Source organism: Hylobates moloch, unplaced genomic scaffold (genome assembly GCF_009828535.3).
Source record: "Hylobates moloch isolate HMO894 unplaced genomic scaffold, HMol_V3 SCAFFOLD_10, whole genome shotgun sequence".
NCBI classification, from domain to species: Eukaryota; Metazoa; Chordata; class Mammalia; order Primates; family Hylobatidae; genus Hylobates; species Hylobates moloch.
In genome coordinates, this window is record NW_026652285.1 from 69664223 (window position 1) to 69689353 (window position 25131).

A 25131-nucleotide genomic window follows, 5' to 3' on the forward strand; every position below is an offset into this window, starting at 1 on the left:
CTTCTGTTTTAATAAGTAGAACCACTGTGAATGTCTTTATTATGGTTTGACTAAAAATGGGTAAAATTGAATATTTATTTTGGTTATGGTTTTTTAAAATTACTCAAATTCATGTGGCCGCTGGACACAGATTAGAAAGTAGGCTGATGATGGATTTGATTTTGTGAGAGTTTATTTTCACTTCTGTTAATGTTGCAAAACATGGTTTATGTAATTCTTTTTCTAAATAAATGGGGAGAAAATAAACCAACATTAAAGACAGTCTTGGCCTTTCAGACAATGGAGTATGGGAATGTATACACAATGTCTATTTTGTGCTTGGCATAAATGATATTAGACATTTCTTTTAAAAAGAATCCAAATTAGTTCTGTACATTTAAGCTATATATTGCATTTCATCTTACGTATACTCTAACTTAAAGATTTTAAAATGCAAAGACTGGTTATGGGATGTTTAGGTAGATACCCTTTAGGTAGGTAAGAGCTGCATTCTGCTCTCAAGCATTCACGAGGTATCCTTTGTCTGTTATAGGTTGACGCCATGTACACAAATGTCAAAGTAACTAATATTTGCTCTGATGGGACACTCTACTGCCAGGTGCCTTGTAAGGGTCTGAACAAGCTCAGTGATCTTCTACATAAGATAGAGGACTACTTCCATTGCAAGGTATAGCAGAACCTCTTCTACCTCTAAAATTAGCCCTAAAATTACAAACAAGAGTAATTTACTAAATTGCATAAGTATGAACAATTTTTTTTGTATGAACAATTTTTTAGTATTCTGAAATGGAATCCCTAGAATAGTAGGTAAAGAGCTCCAGACTTCAGAGCTTTAAAAGAAAAACACAACACTGGTTTCTGCAATGTAAAACGAAGATAGCAATAGTGTGTACCCTATAGGATTGTCCTGAGGACACTGTGCCTGGCATGTAGTCAGTGCTCAGCAATCGGTAGATGTGTTATTTATAACATGCAGTTGGTGATGCCACAGTGCAGCTGCCTGTGACTGTCTGCTAGAGCCAGCTGACTCTTCTGCCTCAGGCAAGGAGAAACCTTGGAATTTAGGAGGATAATAAAACTTTCCTCCTTAATTCTGCCTTCATCTTCCTTCTCAGCCATCACTCCTTGAGCTCTTTGTGGACCCTGAGAACCTGCCACCTGATAAATGTGGTTCTGCAGTTCAAATTGTATTAATAAGCTTATCCTTTAATTCTACTATTTTTTTCTGAATCAAGCTCTGTAGAGGTTTTATTGTGCTTTAAGTTTCTAAAATGGTTTCCTTACCTCCATTAGGACATTATGGTCATATTTCAGAATATGCTGTGGTTTCCAAATCACTAAACCCTACTGCCACTTCTGCCCTTACCCCCTCGTCCCTGGAAGTGAACTCTTCCCTCTCACCCACAAAGCACATCAGGCACCTCAGGGCATTCATATTCAGGTTTATATTTTAGCTATTTGGGTACTTATTTGCCTTTCTAGAGCGTATGCTTCTTGAGGGCATAGACTGTGCCTTACCAATTTTCTGCGTCCCTTACAGTATCTCATCTAGTGTCTTATGTAGAATAGGTATGCCAAAATATGCGCTGAATCAGGTTAAATCCGCATTCAAAGTACAGTCTGGAATTGAGACATTCCTATAGCTTTATCTTGTTCTGTGTTACAGAGGTTTAATTTTAAGTCTATCTTTGAAAAATCTGAAACCCCCAGCTTGGCTGACTCCAGTGACTCATTTGTATGGATGTTGTCCTTATAACCTTTGGTGGTGAAAAGGACTCGATATTTCCTACTGCGCTTGTAACCTAAGTGAGACATTGCCTTTGGGGAGAGTAGAAACACACACCCTGAACAGAAAGAGACCATGGACAGGTACCCCCAACTTCAAAAGAGGAAGATGAGGAGACTTCATCTTTACAGCTGTGATTTGTTGGTATTTAACTGGCACTGACATACATATTTGTGTTGATAACATTTCTTTGTTTTGGAATTAAAATGTTATCTTTGCATCTAAATGTGAAGAGATGAAAAGAATAGGCCTACAGACAGCTCTCGCAACCTCCTCACTTTTCATCCATGCTGCTCTCCTTTTTATCAGATTCAACACCTCTCTTCATGTGTAACTGATGGAGCCAGTGCCTAAGTGAATCATAATGATCTTATGCTAATGTTTTTAGACATGTTAACAATGCTGATATATGAGCCATGTGCATGTAGGGAGAGTAAACTACTGTCAACAAATGTATGAGTAACAAGACAAGTTTTATAACCCTGTGTGTTTGCTGCATCCATTGCTGGAAGTCTGACTACATGTCGGTTAAGTCTGCCAGTGCCACAGCGATCTGTTTTTGTAATGGTGTAGCAATATGCTCTTTGCTAAGAGTAATAAGAGTATCATGCATTTCTGTTTTGTAGCACATGACCTCCGAGTGCTTTGTTTCATTACCCTTCTGTGGGAAAATCTGCCTCTTCCATTGCAAAGGAAAATGGTTACGAGTAGAGGTAAAAATCAGTCACTTGGCTTTTTAATCTTAACTTACTGTGAAATATTTCAAATATACACACAGGTTTTTTAAAAAATTGAATAAATACTCATAGACTCATCACCAGTTTATGAAATAAAACATGACCAGTATGGTTGAAGTTTCCTGGTTGAAGTTATGGTCGAAGAAAGTTTACATCCCCTTTCTTCTGCCTCCACCCCAGTTTCATTTGTTTTTTCTCATTCTTACTTGTTTATATTCTTACTGTATTTGTACTTGTAGATACACACTTTTACTATATATTTTTAATATTTAAATAGTGGAAATATATTAGTGAATATGTGTATATAATATAAAGGTAAATGAATAAGTGTAACTAAATGAATAAATATTTTCAAACTTTATATAAGTAGTAAGAGGTATTGGTCATGCTTTTTCATTCATTATGTTTGTGAGATTCATTCATGTTGATGTGTGCAGCTGTAGTTCATCTATTTTTACTGCTGTATGATTCAGCACTATTAATATGCCAATGTTATCACTCCATCTTCCTGATGATGGATATTTAGATTGTTCCTAATTTTTTGAAACTTCCTGTCTGTGTCTTCCAGGGTACATACATAGGAATGGAGTTTCTAGGTATTGGGAATGCATATCTTCAATTTTACTATATCTTGCTTAATTGCTTTCCAAAGTTGCCCTTCCATTGAGAGTATATCCCTTTAAGAACTGTGGCTTCATAGGGCAGTATCAGATCCTCCCTGCCTCCTGCGTGGATCTAAGGCCATGTCTCCTGCCCAGGACAATTTTGGCTTTAATGTTCACATACTCTTCTATTTCTAGTCACTAACAATTGTCTTATTTTCTTGCAAGCTCAGTTATGAACTTGAAAGGAGTTTTGTTATGGTTTATCTTGCGTTTCTATATGTTTTTAAAAAGGCAGGTTTTGGATTTTTGTGGTTGCTTTCCCTCCCTCTCTTCATCTAGTTTGAGGTGGCACACACCTGTAATCCCAGCACTTTGGGAGGCCAAGGCGGGAGGATCATTTGATGTCAGGAGTTTGAGACCAGCCTGGTCACAATAGTGAGATACCATCTCTACAAAACCAAAAAGAAAAAAAAAAAAAACCTAAAAAAAAAAAATTAAGAAAAAAACATTGGCTTGTTTTTTTTTTCTTTTTTTTCTTTGATACAGAGGTTCTTAACCTAGATTCAAGGATCTCAACTTTCAGGGGGGGTCCCTCAACCCTTCTGGAATTGTATGCAAATTGTGTGTGTGCATGTATTATATATTTTGGGGGAAAAGTATGCATAATTTTGTAAGATTCTCAAATCAACCCCCAAAAGGTAAGAATCGTTGCTTTATTGAATTTTTTAAATGCTGCACAGCAACATTTTGATAACTTAATTGAACTGATTTTTTTCATTATTTAAATAAAACTTGGTCATGTCTACTTTAATGAGAGTAGCAGTTTTGAAGTAATTATTGCTATTAATGTGAATGTATGTCAGAAGGCTGAAATCTCGGGTCATATGACCAAGGGGTATGTGCCTAGGTATGAACTTCAAAAACATGACTCGTTGAAAAGATCATGGCATTCTTCAGATCTTAAAGTTCTGTGTGATTTAATTTAAAATATATAAATGTATGCATACTAACTTTTTAAACTTTTTATTTTGAAATAATTTTCCTTTTTTACAAGTTGCAAAAATAGCACAAAGAGGTCTCATTGGCCTTTTACCTTCTCAAATGTTAACATCTATATAACCATTGCATAATTATAAAAGCCAGGAAATTGACATTAATACAAAACCATTAGTTAATCCACAGAACATACATTTCCCAAATTGTCCCACAAAGTACTTTTTCTGCTCCAGCATCCAATCTGGATCCCACATTGTCTTTAGTTGTCATGTCTTCTTAGTATACTCCAGCCTGGCAGTTACTCAGCCTTTCTTTGCTATTCCTGACTTTTTGAAGAATAGCATTATGTTGTAAAGTATCTCACAATTTGAGTATCTTCATGTTTAAATTTAGGTTATGCATTTTTGGCAAAAAGAAGCCTTCTTGGTGTATGTCCAAATACTTTAGATAAATATCTAGTATTATTTTTGTTATTATCAAATTGTATATTGTCTACCTTCAAGGTAGATAAAAGGTTTGAGTACTCATTCTCTTAGTGATGTATGGAAAGTCAGGGAAGGAAAACTAATTAGTGAAAAGCAGATCCTATGTTTAATCATGTATTTATTCTTGATAGTTATACAAATAATTGCAAAGGTAATTATTGTTTTGACCCCAAAACAATAGTTTTTCCCTTATATTTTAATATTTTGGAGAACAGACTGTATCTTATAATCAGCAATATATAATAATGTATCAAATCATTTTATAATAAGTCACATCCTAGAATTGGAGAAATAATAAATATTACTATACTTATTTTACTGTTTATGATCAGTTTTCTGATTATTACTGATTAACTAGATGTTGAAAGCAATTCTACTCTAAAACAATATTTAGTAGGCTTGGCATGGTGGCTCACACCTGTAATCCCAGCACTTTGGGAGGCCAACGTGGGTGGATCTTTTGAGGTCAAGAGTTTGAGACCAGCCTGGCCAACATGGTGAAACCCCATCTCTACTAAAAAATACAAGAAAATTAGCTGGTTGTGGTGGTGGGCACCTGTAATCCCAGCTACTTGGGAGGCTGAGGCAGGAGAATCGCTTGAACCTGGGAGGTGGAGGTTGCAGCGAGCCGAGATTGCACCACTGCACTCCAGCCTGGGTGACAGAACAAGACTCCATCTCAAAATAATAATAATAATATTTAGTAAATAAATACATTTTAAATTAAGGGAAAATTTTAACATTGATAGTCTGTTGCTTTTAATATGCAATTCAGGATTGTACAAAATGTAATTGCACAGAAGCATTTTGGTCTTTTGAATATGCTAATAAATGAGCCAACACTTATCTCATTTCAGATTACAAACGTTCACAGCAGCCGGGCTCTTGATGTTCAGTTCCTGGACTCTGGCACTGTGACATCTGTAAAAGTGTCAGAGCTCAGGGAAATTCCACCTCGGTTTCTACAAGGAATGATTGCAATACCACCTCAGGTACTGTGTTACCAGCCTGGGAGATTTGCTGGAACAGATTTTGATGTGTTCATAATCTTATTGTAAGACGCCTTCTCAGTTTTGATCTCATTAATTTTTAAGAAAATTGGAAATTGTCCAAATGTGGTTGTCTACTGGTTTTCAGAAGTAAAACATGACTGACTTAGACAAGAAGGCCAGTCATATTTACAGACTGTTGTTTGAGAAATATTTGTTTTCAAGAGCATCCAGTCATTAAGCTGTGTTGTCCAGTTACAGGTTCCATTTTGATAATTAGATGCCAGTACTGACTTATATACAGTTCCAGAATATTGTGTATAAATGTTTATTTTTAGAGTTTTTAGTTTAATTAGGTAACCATTTTCTTTGGAAATCTGTTTAGACATAATCATTTTCTCGGTGACTTCCCCACCATACATTTTAATTAAAAGATTAACTTCAGCCGATCCTTTCTTTATTCGTGAATGTTCAGATGATAAGGATTTTGAATATTTTGAGTTGTTTAGAACTACTCACTACCTTTAGGAGAAATAGAGGACTTTGTGCAGAAATTAATATCTTTTAAAAAATAAAACAATGCAGTATTCTACAACTTCAAGATGCCCATTTACTAACATTTTCAAGAAGACATCTTCTGCCATCAAACTCAGTGAATAAAACATTGTCCATAATTAGCATGGCTTTTTTTTTAATTACCTGTAAAAAATTTTTTTTAATTTTATTATTATTATACTTTAAGTTTTAGGGTACATGTGCACAATGTGCAGGTTTGTTACATATGTATACATGTGCCATGTTGGTGTGCTGCACTCATTAACTCGTCATTTAACATCAGGTATATCTCCTAATGCTATCCCTCCCCCCTCCCCCCACCCCACAACAGTCCCCAGAGTGTGATGTTCCCCTTCCTGTGTCCATGAGTTCTCATTGTTCAATTCCCACCTGTGAGTGAGAATATGCAGTGTTTGGTTTTTTGTCCTTGTGATAGTTTGCTGAGAATGATCATTTCCACTTTCATCCATGTCCCTACAAAGGACATGAACTCATCATTTTTTATGACTGCATAGTATTCCATGGTGTATATGTGCCACATTTTCTTAATCCAGTCTATTGTTGTTGGACATTTGGGTTGGTTCCAAGTCTTTGCTATTGTGAATAGTGCCACAATAAACATATGTGTGCATGTGTCTTTATAGCAGCATGATTTATAATCCTTTGGGTATATACCCAGTAATGGGATGGCTGGGTCAAATGGTATTTCTAGTTCTAGATCCCTGAGGAATCACCACACTGACTTCCACAATGGTTGAACTAGTTTACAGTCCACCAACAGTATAAAAGTGTTCCTATTTCTCCACATCCTCTCCAGCACCTGTTGTTTCCTGACTTTTTAATGATGGCCATTCTAACTGGTGTGAAATGGTATCTCATTTTGGTTTTGATTTGCATTTCTCTGATGGCCAGTGATGATGAGCATTTTTTCACGTGTTTTTTGGCTGCATAAATGTCTTCTTTTGAGAAGTGTCTGTTCATATCCTTCGCTCACTTTTTGATGGGGTTGTTTGTTTTTTTTCTTGTAAATTTGTTTGAGTTCATTGTAGATTCTGGATATTAGCCCTTTGTCAGATGAGTAGGTTGCGAAAATTTTCTCCCATTTTGTAGGTTGCCTGTTCACTCTGATGGTAGTTTCTTTTGCTGTGCAGAAGCTCTTTAGTTTAATTAGATCCCATTTGTCAATTTTGGCTTTTGTTGTAGCATGGCTTTTGACATATCTCTCCCTCCCATCACCATTGCTTTTTCTAGCCATGACTATTACAGAGAAGCTTTTTTCAAAATCATTTTTACTGTCCATTGTTCAGCCATGATTCTGGAAATTGATGGGCCTTTAAGTGCTACTCTGACTTAATAATACCTCTTGTTGGAACAGCCATGCAGGGCCAGCCTTACCTAGAAAAGATCCCCTGGGCTGGAGGGCAGTTGGGAATCTGTTCCACCACTGTGATTGTCTGAAAGTCCACAACAGTACCACCTGTATGCTACGGCATTAACAATCACTAAAAATTTTTTTTCATAATCTTATCTAGGTTTATTATTTGACAAATGTGAAGACTGTTGGTTGGGAGAACTTTAAAAGCCAGCTAGCCCAACCTCTGGCTCACAACATCTCTCCAAGAGTCTAAATCAGAGTACCAAACCGATGGACTGTCAGCCAAAGCCAACCCTTAAATACTGAGTTTTGGCTCTTGGCTCTTACAGTATTTTAAAAATGTGAATTGGTTGCCAGGATTTTAAAATTAGGAAATTTCACACAAAAATTCCTACTTCTGGCTTCTCTCTTGACAAATTGGAAAATCTGACTCTACTGAGCACTCTTCTTGTGGGGCAGAGCTCCTTAGGAGCTTGGGGCCTTCTCCTCTGCTGGCCCCATCGAGTCTGCCCTACTCCCTCATTGCCTGCCCAGCCCCTGCAGATATTCAAGTGTGCTGTCTGCTCTAAGTGACCACCTCTCCAACAAGAAAGGTACCACATCCAGCCAGCAGAGCAAGAGGCTTAGAGCTCCTGAGGGAGGAAGGCAGGAAGACAGGAAGGGGCTCAGAGAGGAAAAGGAATCCTGGAACTAGGTTTCATCCCCTTCACAAAATTGCTTCCATTGATTCGAGGGTTTGCTTGAAGCTGAAGGAAATCCCTGAGTTCACTTTTTAGCCTCTGTTGTAGCCATTCTACAGATGGTTGTATAGTGGTGGTAGGAGCTAAAAAGCACTGGGGAAAATGAAGCTTTTAGGGACCTGTGGATTTCAGTTTTTCTTACCCTCCTTAATTCTCATTACAACCTCCTTCAAAAGGCAAACAAATGTGCCTGGTATCCACGAGGTACTCAGGAAATGCTGAATGAAGCAACAGGAATCAGATTTCCTCCAAATGACAATTTTTTTTTTTTTTTTTTTTTTTTTTAAGTTGAGCTAGAGGGTAGACCTTGATAAAAGTCCCAACCCTGTCTTTGCAACTTTGGTATCTTACCCAGTCTTTCTGAGTCCATTTCCCCATCTGTGAAATGGGGCTGCAACACCTGTCATGCAGAAGTATTGTACGGTGGGAAGTGTATGGAGTGCTGGGGGTAAGCCCTGGCTCTTAAAGGAGTAAAGACAATAGTAGTTATATAAATAGAGTTGGGAACATAGCAGATGCTCAAACCAGGAACTGTGATTGTCATTATTAGCTGTTGTTGCTTGCTGTCTATCTTGGTAACATTTGATTTGTAGGAAAATAATATTAACATTACTCATAACTAGGTATTTTAACATGATGTGTTCACTTTTCCATCATATTTTCTTTTCAGGCCATTAAGTGCTGTTTAGCAGATCTTCCACAATCTATTGGCATGTGGACACCAGATGCAGTGCTTTGGTTAAGAGATTCTGTTTTGAATTGCTCGGACTGTAGCATTAAGGTTAGTTATCTTGTTGGGCCTGATACATTTAGAAAGGGAGCTGGCAGCTGTCAGGGCTCATTTAGTTTTTGTGAAGGAATTTTATCTCACTGTAAAATGGATGCTTCCACATCCAACACATTTTTTATATTCAGGAAATTGGCTACATGTGTAGCTGTAAGATATTTTATGGTTTAGTTCTTATTTAAGAAGTTATCCTATGTCTCCAGTATTATTTTTAAATCCTTCTTATAATTTTTCCCATTATTAATGTAGAAGAGATGGTTCTCCACTTCTATTTTGCTTCATGATAAGGGATTAAGTCCCCAACAGAGGGACCACAGATCGCTTGATAAATGTTTCTAAAGATCATTTAAATAAGTCTTCTATTTCTTTTTTATTCACAATGTAGAATAGATTATAAACAAATCATTTGTTTATAATTGTGGTCCTTAGCCTCTTTTTCCTAAAGTTTATTTAATCTGCTGTACTTATTTCACTAGCTATTGTTTCTTTTTCTGTACTTTTGCATCTTTAAATCAAAAACATTGCTCATATATCTAATAATACAAATTTAAGAAGATAATTTTTCTCTGTTAACTGATGGAAATTGTATGACTGTTTTATATAAACATTTAAAATGAAATGTCCTTGAAAAATATCTTCATGAAGACCTCTAAATTATTCTAGCTAGCAGTGATTTTTCTGTCCTTGTATTCCTTTGCGGTTTGTAGTGTACAATTACATGCTTAATTATATACTATTCCATATTCTTCAATTGTCACATGATAATACTGTTTTCTCAGCTACTCTTTAAGCTCCTAAAGCCAGAATATTGGATGGTTACTCAATAAAAATACTTTTTGTTAATTTTTAAAACTGTACTTCTGTATTATAAATATCAAAATGAATTCGCAGTCAGTACTTAATTAGTACTTCAGAGGATGAATGTAATAGAGGCATCTTGTTGGAAAAAAAAAATTTTAAGTAAATTACTGTAGATGGGTTGCCTTGCTGTTATCTCCCTCTCTTCAGGCCTGTGTTCCTGCCTTTCATTTCTAGCCCTATTTGGCAAAAGATAAATATGGCTGGAACTATCTTATCTTTATCATTCCTAAGATAAACCAGAGTTGCTGATGAGAATAGCCAACAGTCACCTAGCTCCTTGGGACACACAGCAGTACAGTCCCAATTATTAATGTATGATATTTCCATACAAACACCCCTCTGGCCGAAAGAGCAAAGATGGTTAGGTAGTCAGAAGTTCTCCTGCACAAAAAGTGTAAACTAATTTTGACCCGTTCTGTGGAGCTTGCTTCCTCTTTTTTTCCCCAGGTGCCTGTCTTCCCATGTAATTGGAGATGGGGAAAGGGGTGAGGACATATACTAGGACCAGACAAGGAATTTGAAAGAGGGGTGCTTACAGATATGGTGGATGTCAGAACTTTTTCCTTCCCTTCCCAGTCTTGAGGACACACCAGCCTTAAGCAGAACGCTCATAAATCATTTTGCCATCATTGTGATTGTTTTTTATTATTGATGCTGGGTGATGAGTATATCAGGGTTCATCATACTTGTCATTTCTACTTTGTTTTGAAATGTCATTAATGTAAACTATTTTAATCCTGATATATAGAATCCTTTCTCTCAATGATAATGACCTATAGCAAGTTATAAAGTTTTCTCAGACTTTTTAAAGATTAGTAAATTTTTTATTTCCATAAGCCTGCACTGTTTCCTAGACTATTTTGACTTCAGAGCCCATTCATTGCCAAGCTGTGATAATTTATCTTTCCTTAAATAAAATGGATTTTAGCAAGGGTTTTGGCAAAATACTGTGTTTTAATAATTAAGGTTACTATAACTGCCTCTCAAAATTTAATGTGAACTTGTATTTCTTATATTTTTTTTTTCCAAAGGTTGCAAAAGTGGATGAAACCAGAGGGATCGCACATGTTTATTTATTTACCCCTAAGAACTTCCCTGATCCTCATTGCAGTATTAATCACCAGATTACAAATGCAGACTTGTGGAAGCATCAGAAGGATGTGTTTTTGAGTGCCATATCCAGTGGAGCTGGCTCTCCCAACAGCAAAAATGGCAACATGCCCGTGTCGGGCAACACTGGAGAGAATTTCAGAAAGAACCTCACAGATGTCATCAAAAAGTCCATGGTGGACCATACGAGCTCCTTCTCCACAGAGGAACTGCCACCTCCTGTCCACTTATCAAAGCCAGGGGAACACATGGATGTGTATGTGCCTGTGGCCTGTCACCCAGGCTACTTCGTCATCCAGCCTTGGCAGGAGATACATAAGTTGGAAGTTCTGATGGAAGAGATGATTCTATATTACAGCGTGTCTGAAGAGCGCCACATAGCAGTGGAGAAAGACCAAGTGTATGCTGCAAAAGTGGAAAATAAGTAGGTCCTTGGACAAAGCATTTTATTCTACTCCTAAGAAAAATTTGTAAAATGATGCCAGAGTCTTAATCTTGGCAGGGGGACTTTGAACTGTACTAATGGGAATTTTGAATGTGAAACAAACCCAGTAATTTTTGCGATTTTCTAGTATTTAAAATGATGTCATTTATCAAAAAATCTGTTGGCCATATTTCTGTTAAAACCCAATTATATAACTAAAATGAATGTTTAAATGTTTTTTCTATTCTTCTATTAGAAAAATATTTTTATTCAGAAAATAACCAGATTTTTTTCATTTAATGATTTTTTATTTTAAAAGTAAAAATATTATGGAAAATTTTTAAAATATAAAAAAAGCACAAGAAATTAAAATCAACCACCCACACATAACACTTGTTAAACTACTTATGTATTTCCTCTAATTTTATATGTGCATATTTATATAGTTGGTATATTATTAGTATATATAATTTTGTACCTGCTTTTTTGGCCTAACATTATGTCATGAACATTTTTCCATGTGATAAAATTTCTTCAGGAACCTTTATAATGGCTATTTTAATCATGATATACAGAATTCCTTTCTCCCAGTGAAATCATAATTTACTAACCATTCTATTTTGTTATGTAAGGTTTTCTCTCCTGTATCTTTCACTATTATAAATAATAGTGAATGTAAATCTTTGCATTTGTGATTATTTATTTACAGGATAGATTCCTAGAAGAAAAGTCACTTGTTGGAAGATGGCAAGACTCTTGCTTTATGTTGTCAGCTGCATCCTGGCATCTGTGCCATCTTTCATAAGGAGCAACAATGCTTATTTCACTACTCTTTGGCCTTGGGGCTGTGAGAACATACTTTCTCTTACATTTCTTTAGCACTTCAGTGTTTTTTCTAATATTTTCACATTTGGGTCCACACCCTCCTCCCCAAAGCCCTGCAGGATGTGCTGGTTTCATCCAAGTGAAGCCCAGACACCCCACTGTCCACTCTCCACTCAGGCCATGAAGCCCTGGGAAATGGCACAATGCCCATCCTGTTCCTTTGCCAGTTTGCTTGGGAGAAATGAACAAGCTTATTTATTGATGCTGAACACAAAGAACAGTCACCCCTCCCCAACACACACACACACACACACACACACACACACACACACACCCCAAAACTCAGTTTAAAAGGTCAAACTGCTTATTGTTTATATGAAATGTTTTAATTCTTTAAGATAGCAAACATAGGCATGTATAAAGTTTTGTCATTTTCATGGGAGAAAAAAAACTAACTTTTAACTCTCAAATGTGAAGTGTATAAAAGCTCTCATTTTGAAAAACATACAACTTGTATGTCATAAGCTTTTCTTCTCTAAAAAACCATTTCTACTGTCGTGTTATTTAAAACCACAAGCATAAATAGGTTTAATTCAGTTTGTGTAGGTTTGCCTCAATCAGAGCTCTTTGTAAGATAATTCAATCACAGTTAAAAACCAAACTAATGTTCATCATTTTCTGGGGGGGCAGATTAATGATGATTAAAGGTGAGGAGATCCTCCTTGGAGGAAAGGGGTTGGGTAGGAAGGAGAACACATCAACTGGAGACCTATAGTATGAGCCCTCACACTCCCTACTCTGCCCTCCGTGGCTTTGAACCGTTCTGCCCCAGGACTCTTGGATTTTAGTTAATTTGTCCCAGATAATCAAGGGATGTTTTGTATATAAAAACAGATAATCTGATTTTTTTAAAACTTCATGAACTGAATCAGTATAAAATGTTTAGAGCTTTTGTCTTTCTTAAGACTCAGGACTATTTACTAAACTTTGTTCCCAACTATGGTAAGTTAAGACTTAGAAATTTTAGATACATATTTTTATTACAGCGGTTTCCAAATCTATCTCAGTATAAGAACAACTTGGAAAACCTATTAAAAATGCAGATTCTTCTTCCTTACCCCAGGCATTCTGAATCAGAATCTCTGCAGGTGGAGCTCCAGAATCTGTTGTTAACAAATTCCAGGTGATGCCAGTACTGAACGTTAGTAATCTAGTCAAAACTGAAGTCTTCACTTAAGCTATTAGTTTTGAAAGTTGAAAACTAAATAGAAATACAACACATCAGTTTTCTGGGACTCTCTCTTCACTGCTCTATACCACTTATTTATAGACTAAAAACACAGACCACTGCCAATTTGCCCTGTACAATTTTAAGATGATGCTATTGGTGGACACCAAGTGTTTTTACCTCCTTTTGTGCTTACACAAATTAGCAACCTATACCGAAAGTGTTTCCACATGTGAAAATTTCTCTTCGATTTGATCTGAAGTTCTTATTTATAGTAGCTTGTCTTCATTTTAATAATAATGATGATAACTACCATTTGCCAAGTGCCTATTATTAGCCAAGTAATGTCCCAGGCACTTTCCATGTATTATTTCTGTAAGTGAATTTACATTAAATATTAAACATGAGATGATCGAGGCTCAGAGCTTAAAGAGCCCAGGCGACACAACTAGAAAATGGCCCAGATGGGACTCTAATTCAGGTCTATTTGGCCCCCAAAACTCGTGTACATACCATGTATCCTTTCTGTGTCCCAATTGTCTCTGGGACTCATGGAGTATTGCTTGCTGCACTTTGAGCCTGTCTGAAAGTTTCTGGAGTTCCCTCAGAAGCCCCCAGTTACAGTGTTGAAAGCTGACCTTTTTGTTTCGGGGTTTCTCTGTAGTTCATCCTATAGCAGTTGCATGGGTTTCCTATACTAGGTGTTTATAGGCTGGAGAAACAGTCCATTCCAGCCAGCCCCAGTCCAGCAGCGTGTTGTGGTACAGGGCTTGCTGTTCTGGTGGGCTTCTGGCTTCCGGCTGGCAAACCTGTTCCAGAGAATGACTGACCATGCCACCTGAACTAGAGGCCAATTTACACCATTTAGCAGCAGAGACCACCTCCATAGACACTTTCTTTTAGCTGTTATGAACAGTCTTCCTTTCCTTCATGTAGTAATACTTTTAATCATGTATTTGAGACTATAGGACTTTAAAATTATTTTTCATATATTAACCTTGAAGTCTGGGTTTTTCTCATTTTAATGATGTTGATGTAGCTTCAGCAGGGATAAGTAGATTCCTGTGGATTTCCTTCTGGTGCCTCGAGCTCCAGATCTGAAGCCCTACTCCACTTCCCTCATACTCCTCTACCTTTTCCAGGTTCTTTATTTTAGGTGGTGGGTTGAATCTTGTGTTTTGTTCTTTTTTTAATGTCCTTCTCATAATTAAAATTGCAAACTTTTTTTTGTCCAAAACTTATTTGATCTGTCCCCAGCCTGCCTTCCTAGTCTGACTTCTCTTCCATTCTTCCACACATTCCACTCTCTAACTATACTGGAAGGTTTGCTCTGCTCCAAAACACTATGCCCTCTCCAGTCCTCTGTGCTTTTCTTCTCAAGCATTTCTTCATCCCCAGCTTGTCCTGCTTGCCTCTCTCTTTCCATCATCCAAGCATGTACCATATCCAAACATGTGGCCATCTTCTGTCCACCCTCCTTCAGTGAAGGGATCCCCTGGCTTTGTCCTGGTCATCCTCCATGGCGTTAGTTTCTTCTACTTAATGATGGTTGACAGTCTATATGTCTTTCCTTCACTAACTCCATGAGGCCTATAAAAGTCTCTTGAATGAGCAAATTCTATCAAATAAGACAGTGGCAAAGCAGAGAATAGTAAGCTTTGGAAAAAGGAGCAGGAAATGCTTTTAAAACTTTTTAGACAATGTAGTTTTAAATTTTGATAAACATAATATGCATTAATTTTTCTTTTTATCATAAAATATTTCTGGCCCTTAAAGCAGGTACTGAGTTTATGTGTTTTCTCTTCCTTTTTAATCTAATGTACATCTAGGTGGCACAGGGTGCTTTTAAAAGGAATCCTGACCAATGGACTGGTATCTGTGTATGAGCTGGATTATGGCAAACACGAATTAGTCAACATAAGAAAAGTACAGCCTCTAGTGGACATGTTCCGAAAGCTGCCCTTCCAAGCAGTCACAGCTCAACTTGCAGGTAATTTCTGTGGAATCTGAGCTCATGCTACAACAATGCAATATTGTCATTTTGTCCTGGGTACTTAGCAAGTACTGAATCATTGGCCTCTTGAGTTTAGGTATGTTGGGTTTTTTTTTTGTACTAATAATATTGCAACCATAATGGAAATAATTTTAATGATCTCTTACAGTCGTGCTCTATCATTATATCTGCTGTTTCTCTTTTCTCTACTCCTTCTGTCTCTGGTTTCAAGCATGAGTATATTTCTAAAGCTGTAATCTTAGTACAGGTATAATATTGCATTCTGCTTTTCTTCATCTAGTATTGTTTTCTAATGACTTTCTGGGTGGTTTTATGGTTTTCCTACTTGTTTTTAATGGATGCAAAAATTCTATTTAATCAATACTTCCCTATTGATGAACATTTTTATTGTAATATCAAGAAAAACCCTGCGTCTTTACACTAGCTAAAACGAACCAAAAAACAATGGAAACAACCTATTATAATAACCAGTAGGAGGATCATACTTTATTATTATCGCATAAATTATAATACATCTACATAATAGAGTATTATGCAATCTTAAAACATTCCTGGGTCATGGAATATATGACCATTTTCATGACCAAGTGAGTTTCCAGTTTGCAGCACAACTAACAGCGTACAAGGGAGCAGTTTCACCACATTCACATCAGCCTCTTGATTATCATTAAAATGTGAGGAACCAATTTAATATGCATACAATGACACCTCTTTGTAATGTGGTCTAATGAGACTTTCCCTTTTATCTTTTGTGAAAGCAGTACAACTGTTGGTGGCTCCCCTGTGAGCACCCTGCCATTATGTAGCATGAACAGCTGGATGAAGCTCAACCCAGAGACCTTGTAGCATTAGCAGAGGGTTTTGAGGCCCAAAGAGTTGAGGGGTGCTTCCCTGATCCCTTTGCTGCTGCTCACAGTCCTCAGCACCTTGCCCCATATGTGGAACACAGTGACAGAAGTGATGTGATGTCTGCAATGAAAGAAATTGTGTATATAGGTTCTTCTTTTACTTATTGACCAGGTTTTATTGAAAGGCTATGTATTGCCTTATTTTGAAATATTTGCCAGCTTCTCTGTGTCTTCCTACTAGAATTCAAAGGCAAATCCCATGGTAATTGGATATAAAGCAAAAATAACACTTTCATATAGCATGGCCACCAGTTAGTCTGCTTTGGATTCAAACCTTCTTCAGATTTAATGGTTTTTTTTTTTTTTTCATTTTCACTTTCTAATGCTCAGGTTTTCCTAACAACACATTTTGTTAAATGTGACAGTTATACTCCCCAGAGAAGGCTTCTCTGTGAAGAATGAGTGCATGGTACCATCATCCCCATCACCAGCATTGTGGCTAAGAGTTATTGGTACTTATGGTGTGCTAGGTGCTCTACCAGTCACTTTAGAGCTTTCTTCCTGTTTAATAGATGCATTCAGTGCTACAAATTTCCGTCTAAGTACAGCTTTGGCTGCATCCCACAAGTTTTGATGTGCTGTATTTTCATTTAGCTCAAAATACTTTTTAATTTCTCTTGAAATGTATCCTTTGACCCATGTGTTATTTAGAATTGTGCTTAATCTCTTAAGTATTTGGGAATTTTCCAGCTATCTTTCTGTTACTGATTTCTAATTTAATTCCATTGTGGTCTGAGAGAAAACATTGTATTATTTTTAAATTGTTAATGTGTGTTTTATTTCCCAAAATGTGGTTTGTCTTGATGAATGTTCCATGTGAGCTTAAGAAGAATGTATAATCTGCTGTTTTGAGATGAAGTAGTCTATAGATGTTAATTACATCCAGTTGACTTATGATGCTGTTGAGTTCAACTATGTCCTTACTTACTTTTTATGCCTTCTGGATCTGTCCATTTCTGATAAAGGGGTTTTAAAATCTCTACCTATGAGAGTGGATTCTTTCATTTCTCCTTGCAGATTTATCCGTTTTTGCCTCATGTATTTTGATGATCTGTTATTAGGTGCATGTACATTAAGGATTAGTATGTCATCTTGGAGAATTGACCCCTCTACCATTATATAATGCCCCTCTTTATCCGTGATAACTTTCCTTGCACTGAAGTCTGCTCTGCCTGAAATGAATATACCTACTCCTGCTTTCTTTCAATTAGCGTTAACGTGGTATATCTTTCTCCATCCCTTTACTTTTACTCTGTATGTGTCTTTATATTTAAAGTGGTCTTCTTGTGGATAATATGTAGTTGGGTCTTTTTTTTTTTTTATTTACTCTGACAATCTCTGTCTTTTTATTGGTGTATTTAGACTATTGACATTTAAAGTGATTATTAATATAGTTGGATTAACATCTACCATATTTGTTAACTGTTTTCTATTTGTTTTCCTTGTTCTTTGCTCTAATTTTTGTCATCTACACTTTTTCTGCTTTTTGTGATTTTAATTGAGCATTTTAAGTAATGCCACTTTCTCTCCTTTCTTAGGATATCAATTATACCTCTGTTTTTTTCCTTTTCTTAGTGAGTGCCCTAGAGTTTGCTATGTACAGTTAGAACTAATCCAAGTCCACTTTCATGTGACATTACACTGTTTCATAGACAGTTCAAGTACTGTATAATAACAAAATAATGTTAATTCCTTCCTCCAGGCTCCTGTATCGTTGCAGTCATTTACTTCACTTACATATAAGCACATACACGCACACGCGCACACACACACACACACACACACACACACGCACATACAGAATCAAATACATTGTTGCTATTATTTTGAACAAACCCTAATAGATGAATTAAGAAAAATAAATATAAAAGTTTTACTTTACCTTCACTTATTCATTCGCTGATTTTCTTTATGTCGATCTTAATTTCTGACCTATATTATTTTCCTTCTCTGAAGAACTTCTTTAATATTTCTTCCAAGGCAGGTCTGCTGGCAACAAATTCCCCCAGTTTTTGTTTGTCTGAGAGCCTGTATTTCTCCTTTACTTTTGAAGGATAGTTTCATAAGGTACAGAACTCTAGCTGGTGGGTTTTTTCCTTTCAACCCTCTAGTCTCTTCTTGCTGCATGATTTCTGAGAAGTCAGATGCTTCTCTGAGGAGTCAGAACAAAGATTTTTATCTTTGTTCTTCTGTGGATAAGGTGGTTTTTTTCTTCTGGCCTCTTTCAAGACTTTTGTTTATCTTTGATTTTCTAAAGTTTGAATGTGATATACCTAGATATATTTTGGTGGTGGGTGGGGGACATTTATCTTGCTTGGTGTTTTTGAGGAGCTTCCTGCATCAATGATTTAGTGTGTGACATTAATTTGGAGAAATTCTCACTCATTATTGTTTCAAATGTTTCTGTTCCTTTCTCTCCTTCTGGAATTCTCATTTTGCATTTGTTACACCTTTGATAGATCTTGGATTTTTGTTCTGTTTTTTTTTTTTTTTTTTTCAGTCTTTTTTCTCTTTGCTTTTCAGTTTTGAAAGTTTCTGTTGTCATATCCTTGAACTCAGAGATCTTCCCTCAGCCAAGTCCAATCTACTAAGAAGCCCAAGACATTCTTATTTTCTTTTATAGTGTTTCTGACCTCTGACCTCTAGCATTTCTTTTCTTTTCTTCTCTTTTTTTTTTTTTTTTTTTTTTTTGAGACAGTCTTGCTCTGTCACCCACACTGGAATGCAGTGGCACGATCTCAGCTCACTGCAACCTCCGCCTCCCAGGTTCAAGCAATTCTTCTGCCTCAGCCTCCTGAGTAGCTGGGACTATAGGCGTGCACCACTATGCCTGGCTAATTTTTGTATTTTTAGTAGAGACAGGCTTTTTCACCATGTTGGCCAGACTGGTCTCGAACTCCTGACCTCGTGATTCACCCACTTTGGTGATCCTCCCGCCTTGGCCTCCAAAGTGCTGAGATTACAGGTGTGAGCCACCACACCCAGCCCACGTTTCTTTTTTATTGTTTCTTAGAATTTCTATCTTTCCGCTTCCATTATCCATCTGTTCTTAAATTTTGTCTGTTTTTCCATTAACACTGGTACCATATTAATCATAGTTGTTTTAAATTCCTGGTCTGATTATTTCCAGCATTCCTGCCATATCTGACTCTGATTCTGATGCTTGCTCAGTCTCTTCAAACTGTGTTTTTTTCCTTCCATATCACTTGTAGTTCTTTGTTGAAAGGTGGACGTGATACATTGGGTAAAAGGAAATCTGGGTAAATAAGGCTTTAATGTAGCAGCAGCAATGTGTGTCTGGGGTGTGAGGGATGTTCTGTAGTCCTATTATTAGGTCTGTCTTTTGTTGAGCCTGTGCCCCTGGACTGGGAACTTCACCAGTGCTCCTTGGGGTTTTTCCCCTCAGCTTAGGTGGAGCAGGATGGCTAGACGGGAGTGGAGTTGGGTATTTCCCTTCCCCCAGGAAGGTTAGCTCTATAAAACCCTGGCAGGTCAGGCTCTAGTAAAATAGTTTCTTCTGAGGACAGGGCTTGTTAAGAAAAACAGAAAGCTCTAGTGTATTTCAAAATGTTCCTTTTCTCCTCCCCCAGCTGGAAGCATGAGGAGATTTTCCCCTGATATTCACTGTGAGTACCAGGTAGTGCTTCTGGAGGTAAAACTCTCAAAAGTGTGGGAGGCAGGGCCCTATAACTGGGTTCCCCTGGAGTTTTTAACTCTCAGACTTATTTACATGTGCCCCCAGCAATTTGTCAGTTACAGTTTAGGTTTCCCTCCTCCGGCTTCCAGGCCTCTGCTCATTGGTTTCTGCTCTAGTATGCTTTGACTCTCAGTATCTTCCTGTCTGTCTTTCTGGTTTTGGGACAGTGAATTGCCCTGTGACCTTCCTTCTCTGATGGACCTAGGAATAGTTGTTTGTTCAGCTTTTTGTTTCTTATTAGGAGGCAGTAGCAACTTCTAAGCTCTTTACATGCCAGGTGGGTAGGCAGAAGTTCTACCAACTGCTTTACTTCATTGAACTCTCCCCGTGCTAGGAGGTTTAGGTACTGTTACTGTAACTATTATACACATCAGGGAACAGCAGCTTAGTGAAGTTAAATATCTTGTCCAAGATCCCACAGCCTTAAACTCAGCACTCTGCCTCTTCAGTGTGTGCCTTTCTACACTGTATACTTCCTTCTCCATGAAAAGTGTGGTTTTTGAAGTCAAAAGGCCGAGATTCAAGTCATTTAACTTCTAAACCTACCCAATGATTATTTATAAAATTACCAGTAAATTTTATAAATTTAGTAAATAATAAATAAAAAAATAATAAATAAATAAATAATAAACAATAAATTTAGTAAAAGGATAGGGATCCTGCCTATGTGACTGAACTAATATGTGGATCAGATGAAAAAGTGAATATGAAATTGCCTTGTGAACTAAAACACATAGTCCAAATACATGAAAGTTTCTTTGTATACTTACATCTGAAACAGCATTGCTGTTGGGTCCCATCCATGTCCTCAGTTCCTTTTCTAGGCTCACCTCTGCTAAGCCTTCTTTCTTCCTACTGACTTGCTCCTAAGTCACAAAATCTTCCTGGGCATCACATTATCTATTTTGAAGGCAGGACCTCCATTTTATAGTTAATTGAAAACCTATGTACCGGAACTATTAAACTGTATGTGGTGGAGAGTATGTCTCTCTTGGGCCAACATAGGCATCCACTAGAGAAAAGCGAGGTAGACTAGAAGTTTCATGGAAGTCACTGGTTGTGACATGGCCATTGGAGTCATCACTTTGGTATACTTGGTTTACACCTAGCCAAGCCCTTTGACATATTTAGGAATATCTCTAGATGCAAAGGAGCTCTGTGGAATCTTAAGTGGAACCCATGGGAATGCCCTGAGTGTTTAAATTGGAATGCTTTAAGGATTCTCCAAGGACCTTGGGATTACCCCTTACCCACTCACAAATGGGATCACTGGATGCCCACCCTCTCAAGGTTCCCAGTGTATTGGGGGAAATTTCAGCCAGATATCGGGCAAAATTCACCCCCGATATTTCACGTAGGTTCTTTTCTATTTTCCCTAAGTGTCGGCTGGTCTGAGAAATAAAGGGACAGAGTACAAAAGAGAGAAATTTTAAAGTTGGGTGTCCAGGGGAGACATCACATGTCCACACGTTCCATGATGCCCCCTGAGCCGTAAAACCAGCAAGTTTGTATTAGTGATTTTCAAAAGGGGAGGGGGTGTATGAATAGGGTGTGGGTCACAGAGATTACATGCTTCACAGGGTAATAAGATATCACAAGGCAAATGGAGGCAGGGCGAGATCACAGGACCACAGGACCAGGGCGAAATTAAAATTGCTAATGAAGTTTCGGGCACGCATTGTCATTGATAACATCAGGAGACAGGGTTTGAGAGCAGACAACCCGTTTGACCAAAATTTATTAGGTGGGAATTTCCTCGTCCTAATAAGCCTGGGAGTGCTACAGGAGACTGGGGCTTATTTCATCCTTACAGCTTCAACCATAAAAGATGGCCGCCCCCCAAAGCAGCCATTTTAGAGGCCTACCCTCAGGGACGCATTCTCTTTCTCAGGGATGTTCCTTGCTGAGAAAAAGAATTCAGTGATATTTCTCCCATTTGCTTTTGAAAGAAGAGAAATATGGCTCTGTTCCGCCTGGCTCACCAGCGGTCACAGTTTAAGGTTATCTCTCTTGTTCCCTGAACATTGCTGTTATCCTGTTCTTTTTTCAAGGTGCCCAGATTTCATATTGTTTAAACACACATGCTCTACAAACAATTCGTGCAGTTAACGCAATCCTCACAGAGTCCTGAGGTGACATACATCCTCCTCAGCTTACAAAGATGACAGGATTAAGACATTAAAGTAAAGACAGGCATAGGAAATCACAAGGGTATTGATTGGGGACGTGATAAGTGTCCATGAAATCTTCACAATTTATGTTTAGAGATTGCAGTAAAAACAGGTGTAAGAAATTATAAAAGTATTAATTTGGGGAACTGATAAATGTCCATGAAATTTTCACAATCCACGTTCTTCTGCCATGGCTTCAGCCGGTCCCTCCATTCAGGGTTCCTGACTTCCCACAACACCAGTGAGCTGTTGCTTTATTACATCTGGCCTTGACATGGGCATTCTTTGCATCAGTGCACCATGGCCATGCACAAAATTTTCTGAATCCTAGAAGAAAGGGAGCCATACTGTGGAATCATCTTTTACCTTACCAATGGGTTACCTTTTTTCTTCTTAAAAAACATGGCTCAAAGATTGTCAGGGCTGCTACAGATAAAATGAAATTTCTAGGCTTCTCTTGTGGGAAATTCATAATCAGAGGATTTAGCTCATTTGCTATATAGGTAGCAAGTCTTCCAAAATTATGTCTGAAACTTCCATACCTTAATTACTTTGGGGCATAATTTACAGTTTATGTAATCCAGTATGTGTGGACTTCATTTTAATTGTATTTCTTGAAATATATATATATATATATATATATTTTTTTTTTTTTTTTTTGAGACAGGGTCTCACTTTGTCACCCAGGCTGGATGGAGTGCAGTGATGCAGTCAAGGCTCACTGCAGCCCTGACCTCCCAGGCTCAAGCAATCCTCCTCCCTTAGCGTCCTGAGTAGCTGGGACTACAGGCACAGGCCATTACACCTGGCTAATTTTTGTATTTTTTGTAGAGACAGGGCTGGGCTATGTTGCCCAGGCTGGTCTCAAACTCGTGAGCTCAAGATATCTGCCCGCCTTGGCCTCCCAAAGTGCTGGGATTACAGGTGTGAGCCACTGTGCCCGGCCAATATATACTTCTTGTCCCAATTTTGTTTTAAAATCTAATTTAGAATTCTCTAACTTGATTTCTCATGATCTGATCCAATCAGGTTCTTTTATCATAGATGAGGCCTGAGAGATCAGCTGATTTGCCCAAGACCACGCCAACCGATAGAGGAAAAGCTGGGAATAGTAACTGAGACTGTTGACTTTCAATTCAGTGCTTTTCCCACGATGCTATGTATAATTTTAAATAACTATACTGTAAATGAATCATACAATAATTCTTTTTTCTTTTTTTATGATATTTGGTCCATCAGGAAAAAAATTTTTAATGAAAGAAATGTCATTTAATATGATATTGATATTTTATTCTGTTATTAGTTTAAATATGCATATACTTTATGTATGGGGGTTGTACAGTAGTCATTATTACCTCATTTTATAATACAATGTTAAGTCTCAAATGAAACTTGTTTTTTAGTTAAAGGTTTCCAGAGTGACTCCATTCAGAGTAGAAAAACTATAAGCTGGAGTGTTTTAAGATTGTTCAGTAACCGTTTTTCAGTTCAGGCAAGTCTAACCTGGGATGCTTAAGTTACTTTGGAATTGACTAAATAATTTTCCATCATAATGGATCAAAGAAAAGCTCCTTTGGCTCCTCACTGCTTCTTCCTCTCTTCCTCCTAGGAGTGAAGAGCAACCAGTGGTCTGAGGAGGCTTCGATGGTGTTTCGAAATCATGTGGAGAAGAAACCTCTGGTGGCACTGGTGCAGACAGTCATTGAAAATGCTAACCCTTGGGACCGGAAAGTAGTGGTCTATTTAGTGGACACATCGTTGCCAGACACCGATATCTGGATTCATGATTTTATGTCAGAGTATCTGATAGAGCTTTCAAAAGTTAATTAATGACTGCCTCTGAAACCTTGACAACTAATTCAGATTTTTTAGCAATAACAAAATGTAGTAGGCTTAAAAAAAAAATCTTATCTCTGCTACATGGCTCTGACTGCTGTGGGGGATTGAAAAGAATATACTTATGTTTGATGAAAGATATTTAACAAGTTTTGTTTTAACAGTTGACTTTTCAAAGAAAATTGTACTTGAATTATTACTATAATATTAGAATTAAAATGTTTATCAGTATAAAAGCTGACTACCTTGTAATTTCTAGGCTTCATGATCTTAAGATGAAAGCTTCCGTTTCATGTTGTCTTCCTTGCAGAGCTGGGTTCTTCTCCAGTGAAGCTGAGACTACTATGACTTAACTCTACCCTGATGTAGTGGTGTATCTCAAAGCAAGTGATCACCAAAGCACGTGAGGACTTATCCTGAGTCTTAACACATCAGCATTTCTAGAGGAGCAGCCCAGGCAAACCAAAGTGACCCTCAACCTGAATCTTGAGTGGCTTCTCTTCTCATTGCCCACAGAATCCAGCTAGGACCCAGGCTTTCTACAATCCTCCTACCCAACCTCCTTATCTACCACTCCCTGCCACACTGTACCTTTATTTGGTCACTGAACCCCTGCTTATTCCATTCTGTCAACCTGCATCTCATTCTCCTCCCATTATTTTTGCTTGTCAGTGTCCTGCCTGACCTCCTGGGCCAACCATGAAGCTTTCTCTGGTGCCCCTTTCTACTCCATCGTACTTTGATCACGCCTCTCTTGGTGCCCATATGTCACTGTGCTTTATAGTATATGACTAGTCTGTGCACCGATCACCCCAGCTAGATCATGGTCTCCCTGAAAGAGGGATGGGTCTTAGTCATCTCTGGTGATATACTGGTAAATGTTTGACAACTGGTTCTGTTGAGTGGGGAGCTGAGCCTTGATTTGTAGTGTCTGAAAATTCTCATATTGTAAATAGTCCCACCATTGTTGATTTTCAGCTAATAATATGACATGACTGAATG

At 37.6% G+C, this 25131-nt stretch overlaps 1 protein-coding gene across 2 annotated transcripts in view; it reads left to right on the forward strand.

Moving 5' to 3' along the window:
• TDRD7 (tudor domain containing 7) overlaps positions 1-24365 on the forward strand; it is an 86724-nt gene extending 62359 nt beyond the window's left edge. The window contains exons 11-17 of one of the 2 annotated variants that reach the window (XM_032164629.2): positions 533-667; positions 2413-2499; positions 5467-5601; positions 8939-9049; positions 10948-11450; positions 15333-15493; positions 23903-24365. In XM_032164629.2, the coding sequence (XP_032020520.1) occupies positions 533-667; positions 2413-2499; positions 5467-5601; positions 8939-9049; positions 10948-11450; positions 15333-15493; positions 23903-24123 (1353 nt within the window). In that variant the 3' untranslated portion in view covers positions 24124-24365. The remainder of the gene's footprint in view (positions 1-532; positions 668-2412; positions 2500-5466; positions 5602-8938; positions 9050-10947; positions 11451-15332; positions 15494-23902) is intronic. The other variant, XM_032164630.2, reaches the window with a different exon arrangement.
• The last annotated feature ends 766 nt before the right edge of the window (positions 24366-25131 follow it).